This window comes from Microtus ochrogaster, unplaced genomic scaffold, assembly GCF_000317375.1.
Source record: "Microtus ochrogaster isolate Prairie Vole_2 unplaced genomic scaffold, MicOch1.0 UNK4, whole genome shotgun sequence".
Classification (NCBI taxonomy): domain Eukaryota; kingdom Metazoa; phylum Chordata; class Mammalia; order Rodentia; family Cricetidae; genus Microtus; species Microtus ochrogaster.
Genome location: NW_004949102.1, coordinates 6,513,236 through 6,525,911, shown reverse-complemented (window position 1 = coordinate 6,525,911; position 12,676 = coordinate 6,513,236). Strand labels below are relative to the sequence as shown.

Below are 12,676 nucleotides of genomic sequence, written 5' to 3'. Positions count from 1 at the left end.
TTGGTTTTTCGAGACAGGGTTTCTCTGTGGTTTTGGAGCCTGTCCTGGAACTAGCTCTTGTAGACCAGGCTGGTCTCGAACTCACAGCGATCCGCCTGCAAAAGGCAAGTATGTGTGTGTGTGGGAGATGACGGCAATGTTTAAAGAAGATCTCAGAGTATTTTGAGGTAGGAGACCTGGAGGAAATGTGTTATTTTCCTGACTTCACATAAACAAGCGTATGTGGTAGGAGGGACATGGATCAGCTGTACGGCAGGAAGTCCTTCACTGCCCAGCCTTCTCTGACTTCTGGGAAGCCCATGGCACCTGTAGTAATTAGGCTTGAAGGGTCCGTTCTTGTTGAGTCCCAGGTACTTGGCCTGCTCATCCGTCAGCTCCGTCAGGTGGGCATCGAAGGTGGGCAGGTGCAGGCTGGCCACATACTCATCTGAAAGGACACACGGGTCATGGATAAGCATCTTGCCTCCTATCTGCCCGTCCTCAAGTAAGGCCTTAAAAAGTGGGAAGACACGTTCTAGTTCTTGGACATGATTGACAAATGCTTGACTTTTGCTCGTAGGTCCTCAAATCTAAGGAGTGGCTGCCTTTAGCTTCAAGTTCGGTGACTTCAAAAGCCAAATATTTCTTCAAGTAACTTTCTACCCTGAAGCTTTTTCTTCAGAAAAGAAATGATAGAAATAATGATATAAAAGAAATGATAGAAATAATGATGGCATGGGCCTTAAAAATGGGAAGCTCCATGGTTAGTACTGCTTTGACGTCTATACTATGCTATGAAAATACTAGAAATACTATACTATACCTCTACATTCTAGAAAAATTAACATCCATGGGAACTAGGGAAAATAACTAAAAGCCTCTGTCTCCCAAGGGCTGAGATTAAAGGTATGGACCACTACATCAGACCCATCTAAACTGTCTTAAACAGTTACTGAAGCAAAGCTAAAAGATGACTTATTCCTTGAGTTTGTATCACCTAGGTGCTTGGGACAGGATATTTAAACATTTAAGACAGTTTTATGATTCTGTTGTGCCAATTGCCCACATAATTAGCTCTCTCTTTCTCTCTCCTTTTTTTCTTTCTTTCTTGAGACAGGGTTTCTCTGTGTAACAACCCTGGCTATCCTGTACTGCTCTTTGTAGACCAGGCTGAACTCGAATTCACAGAGATCCACTTGCCCCTGCCTCCTAAATCCTGAGTACGGGGATTAAAGACGTGCACTACCACCACCCGGGCATAATTAACTCTTAACAGGAACTTGTGTCCCTTAAAAAAGGGGCTTTTACCATTTTAGAATTGGAATAAGCCAGATATCAAAAGGTCGAGATATTCTCTTTTGAAGGACTATTTTCTCCTCCTTAGAGATTTCTACATACATGATACTTTAAAAGAGAAAATCTTTAAAATTCAATTGCCAGGCATGGCAACACATGTTGTAATCCCAGACAGGAAACAAGTGTGAGTTGAATGCCAGTCTTGACTACATCATGAGACCCTTCCTCGAAATATACAATGTGATGCAATGCAATAGGGCATAATAAAATAATTCTCAAGCAGGTATTCAAAATAACAGCAAGATGCAAGAACCTCCCTAGAAAAACCTATGTGGAAAATTACACCTAGAAATGGAGTCTGGAATCCTAGTTCTTATTTTATGAAATAAAGATAAGATGCTCTCTTTTTCCCCCCAACATGTGTCTGTCCAAGCTTCCTTCAGATCCTGACGGTGAACTACTGTGGTAAGAAAGGGAAGGAAGAGCAGCTTACCCATCTTCTTGGGCAGCAGGTACACATCTTGCTTATAGCGACCCTCAGGAGCGTTGTAAAGCTCTATCAAGGCGAGAGCCTGGAAAAGCAGAGACATGAATGCTGATGCACCTTCCAAAGCTGTGACCCCTCTCCAGCCCACGACTGTTCCACCACGGCGCTCACCTGAGTGGTAGCAGTGATCGAGAGAACAAATGTAGGCACTGTGGAGCAGCTTAGGTTCAGCAGGCGGCCCTAGTGATCAGAAGCAAGGCAAACGGGCATTAGGAAGCTACTGGCCTTGAGGAGTGAAGTAAGAACAACTGCCAGTTTCCAGTTCTCTCCCAACTGAGATTGCTAGCAGGCACACAACAAAAAGGAATTAATTGATATCCTTTTAATTCTTTTTGTTTTGAGACAGGGTCTCTCTGCATAGCTTTGGTGGTCCTAAAACTTGCTATGTTGACCAGGCTAGCCTCAAATACACAGAGATCCACCTGCCTCTGCTTCCCAAGTTCTGGGATTAAAGACATGAGCCACTATATTTTAAATGTCTTAAAATTTTTATCTAGCTAGGCGGTGGTGGTGCACGCCTTTAATCCCAACACTCAGGAGGCAGAGGCAGGCAGATCTCTGTGAGTTCGAGGCCAGCCTGGTCTACAGAGCAAGTTCCAGACAGGCTCCAAAACTAAAGAGAAACCCTGTCTTGAAACCCCCCTAAAAAAAGGAAAAAAATGTTTATCTAAAATTTAGTTTTTAATTGCTATATCAAAGCAAAAATTATACATACTTATAGGTTCTATGTAATGTTTCAATGCAGGAGTACACACATCTATTTCCTTAACATTTATCATTTCTTTAAATTCTCTCTTCCAGCATTTTTAAATGTCTAGCACATAACTGTTAAATCTAGTTACAGTACACAGGTGAGTATGCCAGAACTCTTTATACCCCTAGCTACATGAAACTCAGCATCCACTGAGCAACCTCTCCCCAACCCCACCACCTCATAGTTCCAAGCCTCTGGTAACCATTGTTTTTGTTTTTTGAGACAGGGACTTTCTACGTAATCACAGGTTGACCTGTAAGTCTTAATTCTCCTGCCTCAGCCTCCTGAATGTTGGGATAACAGAGGTGTGCTGCTATGCCTGGCTTACAAAAATTATTCCTATCACAACTTCTATGAGAACAGGACACAAAGCTAACTAGAACAAATTGGACACAAGGTTCATAAATCCACTGAACAGAGTTATTCTGATTTACTTAGGAATTCTCTTATTGATTTATACTTATTTGCTATTATAAACAATGCTATATTTAACCTTTTCTTTCCTTTTGGAGACGTCTTATGTAGCCTAAGCTGGCCTAAAACTTATTATGGATCCAAGGCTGTCCTTGAAATCCTAACTCTCCTGCCTCCATCTTTTTTTATTATTTTTTCATTTATTTACATACCAACCAGTTTCCCCTCCCTCTTCGGTTCCCGTTCCCTCCCCCTACTGCCTCCATCTCTTAAGTGCTAAGATTACAGGCAAGCACCAACACTTCTGGCCCCATAACCAATGTTTTTAGAGGACACGTGAGTGGGAGTATGTGTTACTTGTCTTTCTGTGTCTGGCTGGTTTCACTTCACATTACCTCACATTAACAAATGACAAGAGTTTATTTTTATGGTAGAGGAGAATGCATTTGTGGATGGGCCACATTTCCTCTAGTCAGCCCCACTTGGCTGACATAACAGCCTGCAATGAAGAAGGGCGAGTAGGTGCCTGACACACAGACTTGGTTTTCTCTAGATATGTAACAGTAGGATTACTGGAACACATAGTAGTTCTGTTGTTAAGTTTTTGAGAAACTCATATTGTTTTTCATAATTTGTTGTCTTTTATCTCTTTGATAGTGGTGATTTTTATTGGAATGAGGCCATACCTCACTGTGGCTTTAATTTTCCTTCCTGGTGATTAGTGATGTTGTGCATTTCCCCTTTGTCTGTTGGCCATTTTTATGTCTTCTTTGAAATTAATTGGTATCCAAATGAAAGCACTAAAAATTTGATAAACGTTTTACCTAAACTATTTCTGGGACTATAAAAGGAATAAAGGCAGTCATACACCACTGAGGATTGTGTGAATTCCCCATTCTCTACAGCAAAACATCCTTCCAAGGGTTGGCATTCCTTAGATTGTCTTAGAAAAGGAGACAGTTAAGGTGAGCGGCAATCTCCAGGCTGAGAAGGAGACAACTATGGATTTATGAAGCTGTGATGATTTTTGTGCTTCTCAGTTTATGTCTGTGACCCAAAGGTGGATAGTCTTGAATTCTGAGTGGAAAATAAAGATAGTAAAAGAACTAACACCTGCCCCATGCTGTCCTTTCTTGCTTTATTCCCTAGGAAGCTTGACTACTGTTTATAGCCCAAAGCACCTTTAGTGCCTGTTTTTATCACCAAAATTGCTAAGAGGGACCTCCCAGGGCAGTTTAGAGATGCTGCCAGATGGGGCTGACGGCAAGGCTATTAATAAACACTTAACAACCTGTTCTTCTCCTGGCCATACACACGCCTTCCCAGACATGCCCTAAAGTATTTAAAGGATGTTAACTAAGTGAGGGCAGAAGGTCAAAGAGTAAAGACAAACAAAGCTGGTCTGTGTGCCCTGCATAAGGAGATGAAATTGTTTACTTTTTCACACTCAGTTTATCTAACGTAAGAAAGAAAACTGAAGGAAGGAAACCAAAATGCTTAATTGTTCAGGCCCTTCCCTTAAAAGAGAAAGCTTCATGGAAATAAGAAGTACTCCCAGTACCCAGGAACACTGGGCTATGAGGGCAAACCCTTCACTATAGGAAAAGCGGCCAAGAATAACATAAAGGCTACAAGGGATGAAAGTTGAGACTGAGTGTTAGTGCCAGTGAGAATGCTCAGCAGGTAAAGGTACCTGCTGCCTGCCAACCTGACACCAGAGTTTGGTCCCCGAGGCCCCACATGGTGGAGAGAACTGACTTCTGCAAGTCGTCCTCTGACTCTACAAGAGAAAACATGCACATGACCAACTCCCCACTCCCAAAAGGACTGGGAATATCGCTCAGTGATGGAGCTCTTGCTTAGCATGTGTACATGTGTGAGCCATGAATTCAATTCCTAGCACAGGGGAAAAATAGGAACATGTGTGAGCCAGATCAAGCAGAATGTGGAACTATCCATCCATCAACCAATTAAGAGGATAAGCTGGGTACCTCTACACAGCTGGCTCAGTTCATCAGTTCAGAAGACACTAAAATAGAGACGTTATCAGCAAAGACACGACTTTCCCAAAGCTTACCAAAGACAGTCTGAGCTACAGCCAGGAACACATACTTTGCTTACTGATTAAACCACCCCACAAATGACATTATCTCTCGGTGAGCATCACTCAAAGTGGCACTGATTCCTTCTGCTAATTCCTTCCACAGTAATAGTCATTATCTGACTCAGCCTCGAGAGTGACATGGAGAGACAGGATAATTGGTGAAAAGTAAGGAACCAAAATAGTCTCTTAATTGCTGAATGAAAAGACCTTTCACAATTGGAAGTAGAATCCATTGGTAAAGTAGCTAAACTTGTGCTTAAGAGACAGAGTTGAAAGGATCAGGGAACATGAAGAGGAGGGAGCCGGGAACTGCAGTCTCGGATGGCTCTTTGTCAGCTTCAGGCTTACCTCTGCCAGCAGTACTATCCTCTTGCCATCAGGCCATATCACATGGTCAACTTGAGATCTTACTCTCTCCCAGGTCAGTTCTGGTGTCCGCAGGCTTGCCTGGAACACATACAGTAAGAACATCGTCAGCTGAGGCAAGTCCCCGACACCGGAGACAGAAAGATGTTGAAGGGAGCCATTTCAAATAGCAAGTCGAAAGAAGCAACCAACATGCCAGATGGAGAATACCTGTCCTGGGGTGGTTAGGACTGTTCCAGGTCAGGGAATTTAATCTTAGGCCCAGCCAGGGAGGGATCACTCAGGATGTCATTCCACAACATATACTGTACGCCCACTCTCTGCTGAGCACAGTAAAAGGTGCTATGGGAAATACAAAAGAAACCAAAGGCATGGTTTCTGCCTTCAAAAATCTCATATTTTAGTTGGGGACACAAAACAATACATTCGTGAGAAGAAAACACAAAGCGACATGCAAACAAGTGCAGATTAATATGGTGCAAACTGAATACACAAGTGCTGAAGAGACGGAAAAGAACAAGATCAGAGCCAAGTGGGATTAGCTGGAGAGGGCCGAACGTCCTAAACATAGCATGCTGGGGATCAAGACTCTGCCCTCATGTCCCACGTTCCCAGCTGCACCTTCTCAGGAGGCTGGCTTATCCTAGAGTGACAGAAGCTCTGTGTCCTAAGAGCGAGTGTGAGGTAGCTTTTAGAGGAAGGCTAGTGGTAGAGTAAAGCGCCAATGGCTCACCCTCTCTCCACTTCTGTACATTGTATATTCAGAGAACAAAAGAAAAGATGGTAAGTTTATTATCAGCACAATCAAATGACAGTCACAGGGTGTGCAGACTTAGCACAACTACGTCCTTCTTCAATAAGCAATGGCTGAAACAGAAAGGAAGTCCATATTCCAAAACTACCCCATCAATTCATCTGGTAAAAATGAAAAGTTCTGCTAAAATACTAGTCCTCAGACAAAGAGAAACAGTTACATAGTAATTCTAGGCACCGTAGAAAAGACAAACACTGAGAGAAGAATGTGAGCAATTTTTGCATAGAGATGGTTATCTTCTCTCTCTCTCTCTCTCTCTCTCTCTCTCTCTCTCTCTCTCTCTCTCTCTCTCTCTTCAAAAAAGGATTTCTCTCTGTAACAGTTCTGGTTGTCCTGAAACTTGCTTTGTAGACCAGGCTGGTCTCGAACTCACTGAGATCCACCTGCCTCTGCCTTCCAAGTGCTGGGATTAAAGGCGTGCGCCACCACCGCCTAGCTATATTTGCATTTTTAAATCTCCAAATTCTCTCTAGACATACAATGGGGTGCTCAATTAATGTTTAGAAAATCATGGTCCCTCTCGCTAAGGAAATGGCAATCTAATGGCACAAAAAGACAAAGAATTATATTTTAGTACATTCAGAATCACATTTATTCATGGTCAGGATCATCATTTCTTGAAAATGTAAAGTTTCATAAAATAATTCAATCATACTGAAGAGCAATTTGGCAATAACTACCAAATGTTATAGATACTTGATTTTTATCAATTAATTTAATTTTTAGATTCCTAAAACAAATACTTATTCAAGTCAAGAACTTAGGTGCCTAAGAAAGTTTAGTCTAAGACAGGTATAGTGGTGCATGTCCTTAATCCCAGCACTTGGTGGGGGAAGGCAGGAGAATCAAGAGTTCAAGGCCAACCTGGGCTATAATAAAACTGCCTCAATAAACAAAAGCAAAAACAAAGAAAGAATGATCATTCTAGCATTATTTATAATAGCAAAGAAACATCAAAAAAAAAGAATATGACTAAGTAAATCAGCTCCAGTTGGTTTATGTAACACATAAAAAAAGAAAAAAAAAAGAAAAGGAAGAAGAAAAAGAAGCTGAAATAGTAGTAATAATAATATTGGGAGAGAGGGGAGGTGAAGGGATAGGGAGGAGTGGGGGGAGGGAGGCTGTGGCTGGGATATATTGTAGGAGAGAATAATGAGAACAATTAACAACAACAACAATAATAGAGGTTTGATATGTAGCTTAGTGGACTGGTTTTGCCCAGCATGTATAAAACACTGGATTTGAACCCTAGTACCACAGATTAAATATTTATAAGTAAATGATATGAACGAACTAAAAAATAACTGAAGCAAGATAAGAATATATAAAATATAAATCCTTTAGCCTTTGAAAACACCACATAGAGGGTATAACCACTGATGGCCAAGACATACAGCTCCTTGGGAACACAAGTATTTTACATTGAGATGAGATGTTAATTAGTTCAGAACCTTACTGTTTCATATCATCCATCTTCCAGAGGAAAAGCAATCTTGCTGACTGGGAGCAAAGAGCTGACAGCACGATACTGAGAATCTACCGACTTAGGAAGCACACCTTGGGAAGAATGGTGGAATCAAGGAAAGGGCAACTGTTTATGAACATAAGAAAATGGTCCATGGTGAGAAGGGGCAGCATATGAAAGCACAGGAATGGCTCAGATAAAGGCAGAGTACCTTGATGGTCAATTTAAAGGAGGTTTAAAGGGGCATTTGGTTAACTTATCTCTACCACTTTCAGGGGAGGGTCAATGTCCTCACTACGAAGATGCCTTTTTGGTCATACACTCCCTGAGAGGAGCTTCCTACCGTATGGTTGGCACAAGAATAGCTCTTAAGTTCAACCAGCCAGGTTTGAGATAGGAGATCAGTGGTAAAATAGAGTTGGGTTCAAACTCTGGTGCTGCCACTCCCAAAGGGGGCGGAAGGCCCAAGGTGGCTTTGCTGTGGACCTGCACTCAGTTATCACTCCATCAGGAAAACGGTTGTACAGATACCACCTCCAGTGCTGGCACATGCCCTTGTAAGTGTGGTGTGCCTGCACACACTGAACTTACATGATTCTAAGCAATGCATAGCATCCCCCTTGCTCCCTGCCCTGGGGAACACAGCTGTGGTTCCAGTTCCTTAAAACAGAATCAACAGCAGGCCTAGGTAAAACAATTCTTTGGTGGGAAAAAGGTTTTGAAAGCATGTGTATGTCGTGGCTTCTCACTAACTATGAAGCGATAATCGCACAGGCCTTCAGGTGAGACAGGAAACGTGTGAAAGGCAGAGCTGGCCTCTAAGTAGCCTATCGCAGGCTTTCTGGGATTCATGGAATTCATATTTTTCAGGAAAACAAGTGCAGCTTTCTTTCTTTCTTTCTTTCTTTCTTTCTTTTTTTTTTTTTTTTTTTAGTTTTTCGAGACAGGGTTTCTCTGTGGCTTTGGAGCCTGTCCTGGAACTACCTCTGTAGACCAGGCCGGTCTCGAACTCACAGAGATCCGCCTGCCTTTGCCTCCCAAGAGCTGGGATTAAAGGTGTGCGCCACCATTGCCCGGCTACAAGTGCAGCTTTCTAAATGGCTAACATTTTTTCATGAGCTATTTTTTCCTAAAATATATAGCAAGTAATATCTCAAAGTTAGGCAAAACCAAAAATTCCTACCCAAAGAGGGAAAAAAAAAAACTAAGTAAATTTTGGGCAAGCCATTTGGGGGATCTTACTACATGCACACCCAGGCCACAAGAGCCTTGAGCTCTCTGTGTAGTTCAAGCAGGCGTCAACCTCATCCCACCTCCACCCCCAAGTAGTAGGGATTACTCTAAATTTTGATCACAAAGCTATCAGGTAGACATCTGAGTTTCCTGCTAGTCAGAACCTGCCTCGAAAGCAACCTGACAACAAAATCTAGCTGGATAAATATTACACTGTAACATTAACTTGATTTATGGAGAATTTCTTCTCTAAATTTTGATTACAAAAGATCAATTATCTATCACCTCTACTGCTTACGCACTGAACCCGTCACCACCTTCACCATCTCAAAGAGCCTCTTGCTGTTCCTACCCCTACTCAAGCTCTAGAAGGGTTTTCTTTATACAAAAGCCAGGCTAATACTTAAAGAAATATCCATCAGATATATTTTGCTATTCATTTCTATTTAGATAAGAATCTAGTTCTTAGAACCCATAAAGCCCCGTCTTACCTGAACTGTCTCCTCTATCCTTACCTCCTTTCTTGGACATTTTGTTACTGTCACCAAACTTTATCTTTTAAAAAAAAATTATACTTGCTAGGCGGTGGTGGCGCACGCCTTTAATTCCAGCATTCAGGAGGTAGAGGCAGGCAGATCTCTATGAGTTTGAAACCAGCCTGGTCTACATAGTGAGTCCCAGGACAAGACAGGCTCCAAAGCTACAGAGAAACCCCATCTTGAAAAACCAAACCAAACCAACCAACAAACAAAAACATAAGTATTTATTGATATACTTATTTATCTCTTTGTGTATATATTGGCACCTGCGTGGTATGTGTGTGGAGGTCTGAGGATTGTGTACAAGGACTGGCTGACTGGCTCCAGCGATTCAAGTCAGGTCTTCAGGCTTGATTATAGGTACCGATCTATACCTGCTGTCAGCCCCACCACAGCTTCTTGGGCCCCTCATTTGCCATTCTGTTTTGTTTTGTTTTCCTTCTTTGCAATGGTGAGACTCAACCTAGGCCCTTGTGCATTCATTCTAGACTAGTGTTCTACCACTGAGCTACATCCCTGCTTGATCATTCTCTGTGAATATACAGTACTCAGCTTGCTATTTCCTTCACTTAGGTTTGTCCCCAAGTATTATATCCACAAAAATATCTTTTTGATCACTTCGATTAAAAGGTTGTTCTCAACATCCTTATCTTGCTTTTTTCATTCAATACAACACAGACAATAACTGTTAACTTATTTATTATCCATCTCCCACACAAGAATATAAACTCCACAGAGGCAAGATGTTATTCAATGCTTTTTCTTCAATCATTTAGAAGTTGGTACAGAGCAGGCCATGTATTCAGTATATACTTGCTAAATAATAAATGAACACGCTGGTTCTAATTATTGGCTGAGATTGTTGTTTTCTTTGAGACAGGATCCTATTACAAAGTTGATCTCACAGCAATCATGAGTTTTTTGTACTTTAAACTTTGTTTTACATGTTCTGTGACACCACCATCTAACACTAATAATTCAACTTTCAAAATCCCTCTGAGCAGCATCTTTTCTGGATCATTTAACTTAGTATTTACCTTATGCTGTAAAGGATTCAAAGAAAAGAGAGAGATGGCACTTGGATCCGGATGTGGCAAATATGGGGTCTACCTAGCAGTAATGGCAGAACCAAGCCTAGTTTCCACATGTTATCTAGAGCAACCCCTTTTAAAGAAAAAGTCATCATATTAAGACTGAGCCAGATTAGAAACCCTACGGCAGCTCCCTGTTTCTTCCAGAATATAACTGGTTCTGGGCCAGGTTGTTAGGCCTAAGAGATCTGGCCCCTCCGATCACTGGCCTCCTGTCACCCCTCAAACAGAGCAGGTTTGCTTCTGCTCCAGGACATGTGTACCAGCTGCTGCTGCTGCTGCTGAGAACGCTCTTTACCTAAAAGTCCACATGGCTATCCCTCCCACCTCAGGTTCACAGCTGGACGGTACAAGGTAAAGTAACAGCTGAGCACTCCATCCCCTCTCTCATGCGCTACTGCTTCTTGCAGTGGCTTTACTTTTAATCTTATGAATTTATATTATGAATTTATATTCATATATATAATGAATTTATATTATATTATGTGTTTTTCTTCTCACCTAAACACACGCTCTATGAGGGTAGGAATGTGTTATGCTCACTACTCCAAGCATCTAGACTGCAGCTGGCATACAGCAATCATACTATTTGTGATCGAAGGTAAATGGTCTTGACCTTTATTCTGGGGAAATACTCATACTCATGTCTGGCCTGTCTTTTTTTTTTTTTTTTTTTAAACAAGGTTTTTTTCTGTGTGTAGCTCTAGCTGTCCTGGAACTTCCATTGTAGATCAGGTTGGTCTGGCCTCAAACTCACAGAGATCTGCCTGCCTCTGTCTTCTGAGTGCTGGGATTAAAAGTGTAGACCACTACCACCTGGCTGATCTGGCTTATCTTAAAGGGAGAATACTGTCACAAATTGAAGTTTGGTTAATCTATCAGTCAGAGGGGCTAGTGAGGACCCTGGTTTAATTCCCAGCACCCATATAGTGACTCACAACCATCTGTAACTTCAGTTCCAGGGGATCCAATGCCCTCTTATAGGCTCTGAGGGCATTAGGTATGTGGCGTATATAACATACATGCAAGCAAAACACTCATACATATAAAATAAACCTAAAAACAAGAAGAACCCCCCCAAAAAACCTCAAACCCCCTCTCCCCCCGGAAAACCCAACTTTGCCAGTGAGAAGGGTGACAGCACACCTCCTGGAAAACAACTCAAAAGCAAAGGAAAAGCAGGCCTTGGAGTCCATGCACCTCAAGTTTTGTTTGTTTTGTTTTCTCAAGACAGGGTTTCTCTGTGTAGCCCTGGCTGTCCTGGAACTCACTTTGTAGACCAGGCTGGCCTCGAACTCAGAGATCCGCCTGCCTCTGCCTCCTGGTGTACACCACCACACACACCAGTTCAAATACCTGGGCTTTGCACTTAAATTTTATTTTGAATCAATTGTATGACTTATTAATGTTTACTTAATGTCTACATTTTCCAGTATAAAGTTAAGAATAAATCCTCACAGAGAGTCAAGGGAATGGGATGAAAAAAAGCAAAGGTAAGAAGTTAGTCATTAGTCATTTGGAGTTTCCTGCGGTTAGAGAAAGGCTTTCTTCCCTCCTCCATCTCTGACCATTTAATAAAGGTGCTCCTTCACTCACAGCACGTAAGTGAAACTCAAGAGGGCACTGCCCCCATCCCTGCCCAAGAACCAACTCTCAGCCTGACAAGTAACTGTAAGCAACTCTTAGCCTGACTAGTAATTATAAGTGAACCACAGTGACAAGACAGTAAGGAAGCTGTGGCCCTTAGACCCCAGGCTAGAAATAGATTTGGGAAGGTTATCTTGCTAGCTATTTCCTTCCTTCTTTTTGGTGCTGTGATGCATGGGTTAGACCTGGAGCCTCATGTGTGTGAGGCAAACACTTTCAATACTGACCTACATCCCCAGCCAGCTGTGTTATTAACAAAAGAACAGAACACAGGGTTAAAAAGAGAAACCACTATGATAGTATACATAAGCGACCCTAAAAACTCTACCAAAGAAATCCTACAGCTGATAAACACCTTTAGTAATGTGGCAGGATACAAGATCAACTCCAAAAAATCAGTTGCCTTCCTATACACTAAGGATAAGGA

General features: G+C 41.9%; 1 protein-coding gene across 5 annotated transcripts in view; it reads right to left on the bottom strand.

Annotated features, from left to right (window-relative positions):
• Ahcyl2 (adenosylhomocysteinase like 2) overlaps nt 1-12,676 on the bottom strand; it is a 160,296-nt gene that overhangs the window by 3,594 nt on the left and 144,026 nt on the right. For all 5 annotated transcript variants that reach the window (XM_026788560.1, XM_005365762.2, XM_026788561.1 and 2 more), the window contains exons 13-16: nt 5,443-5,541; nt 1,934-2,002; nt 1,769-1,847; nt 307-427 (exon numbers count right to left, since the gene is read on the bottom strand). In XM_026788560.1, the coding sequence (XP_026644361.1) occupies nt 307-427; nt 1,769-1,847; nt 1,934-2,002; nt 5,443-5,541 (368 nt within the window). The remainder of the gene's footprint in view (nt 1-306; nt 428-1,768; nt 1,848-1,933; nt 2,003-5,442; nt 5,542-12,676) is intronic.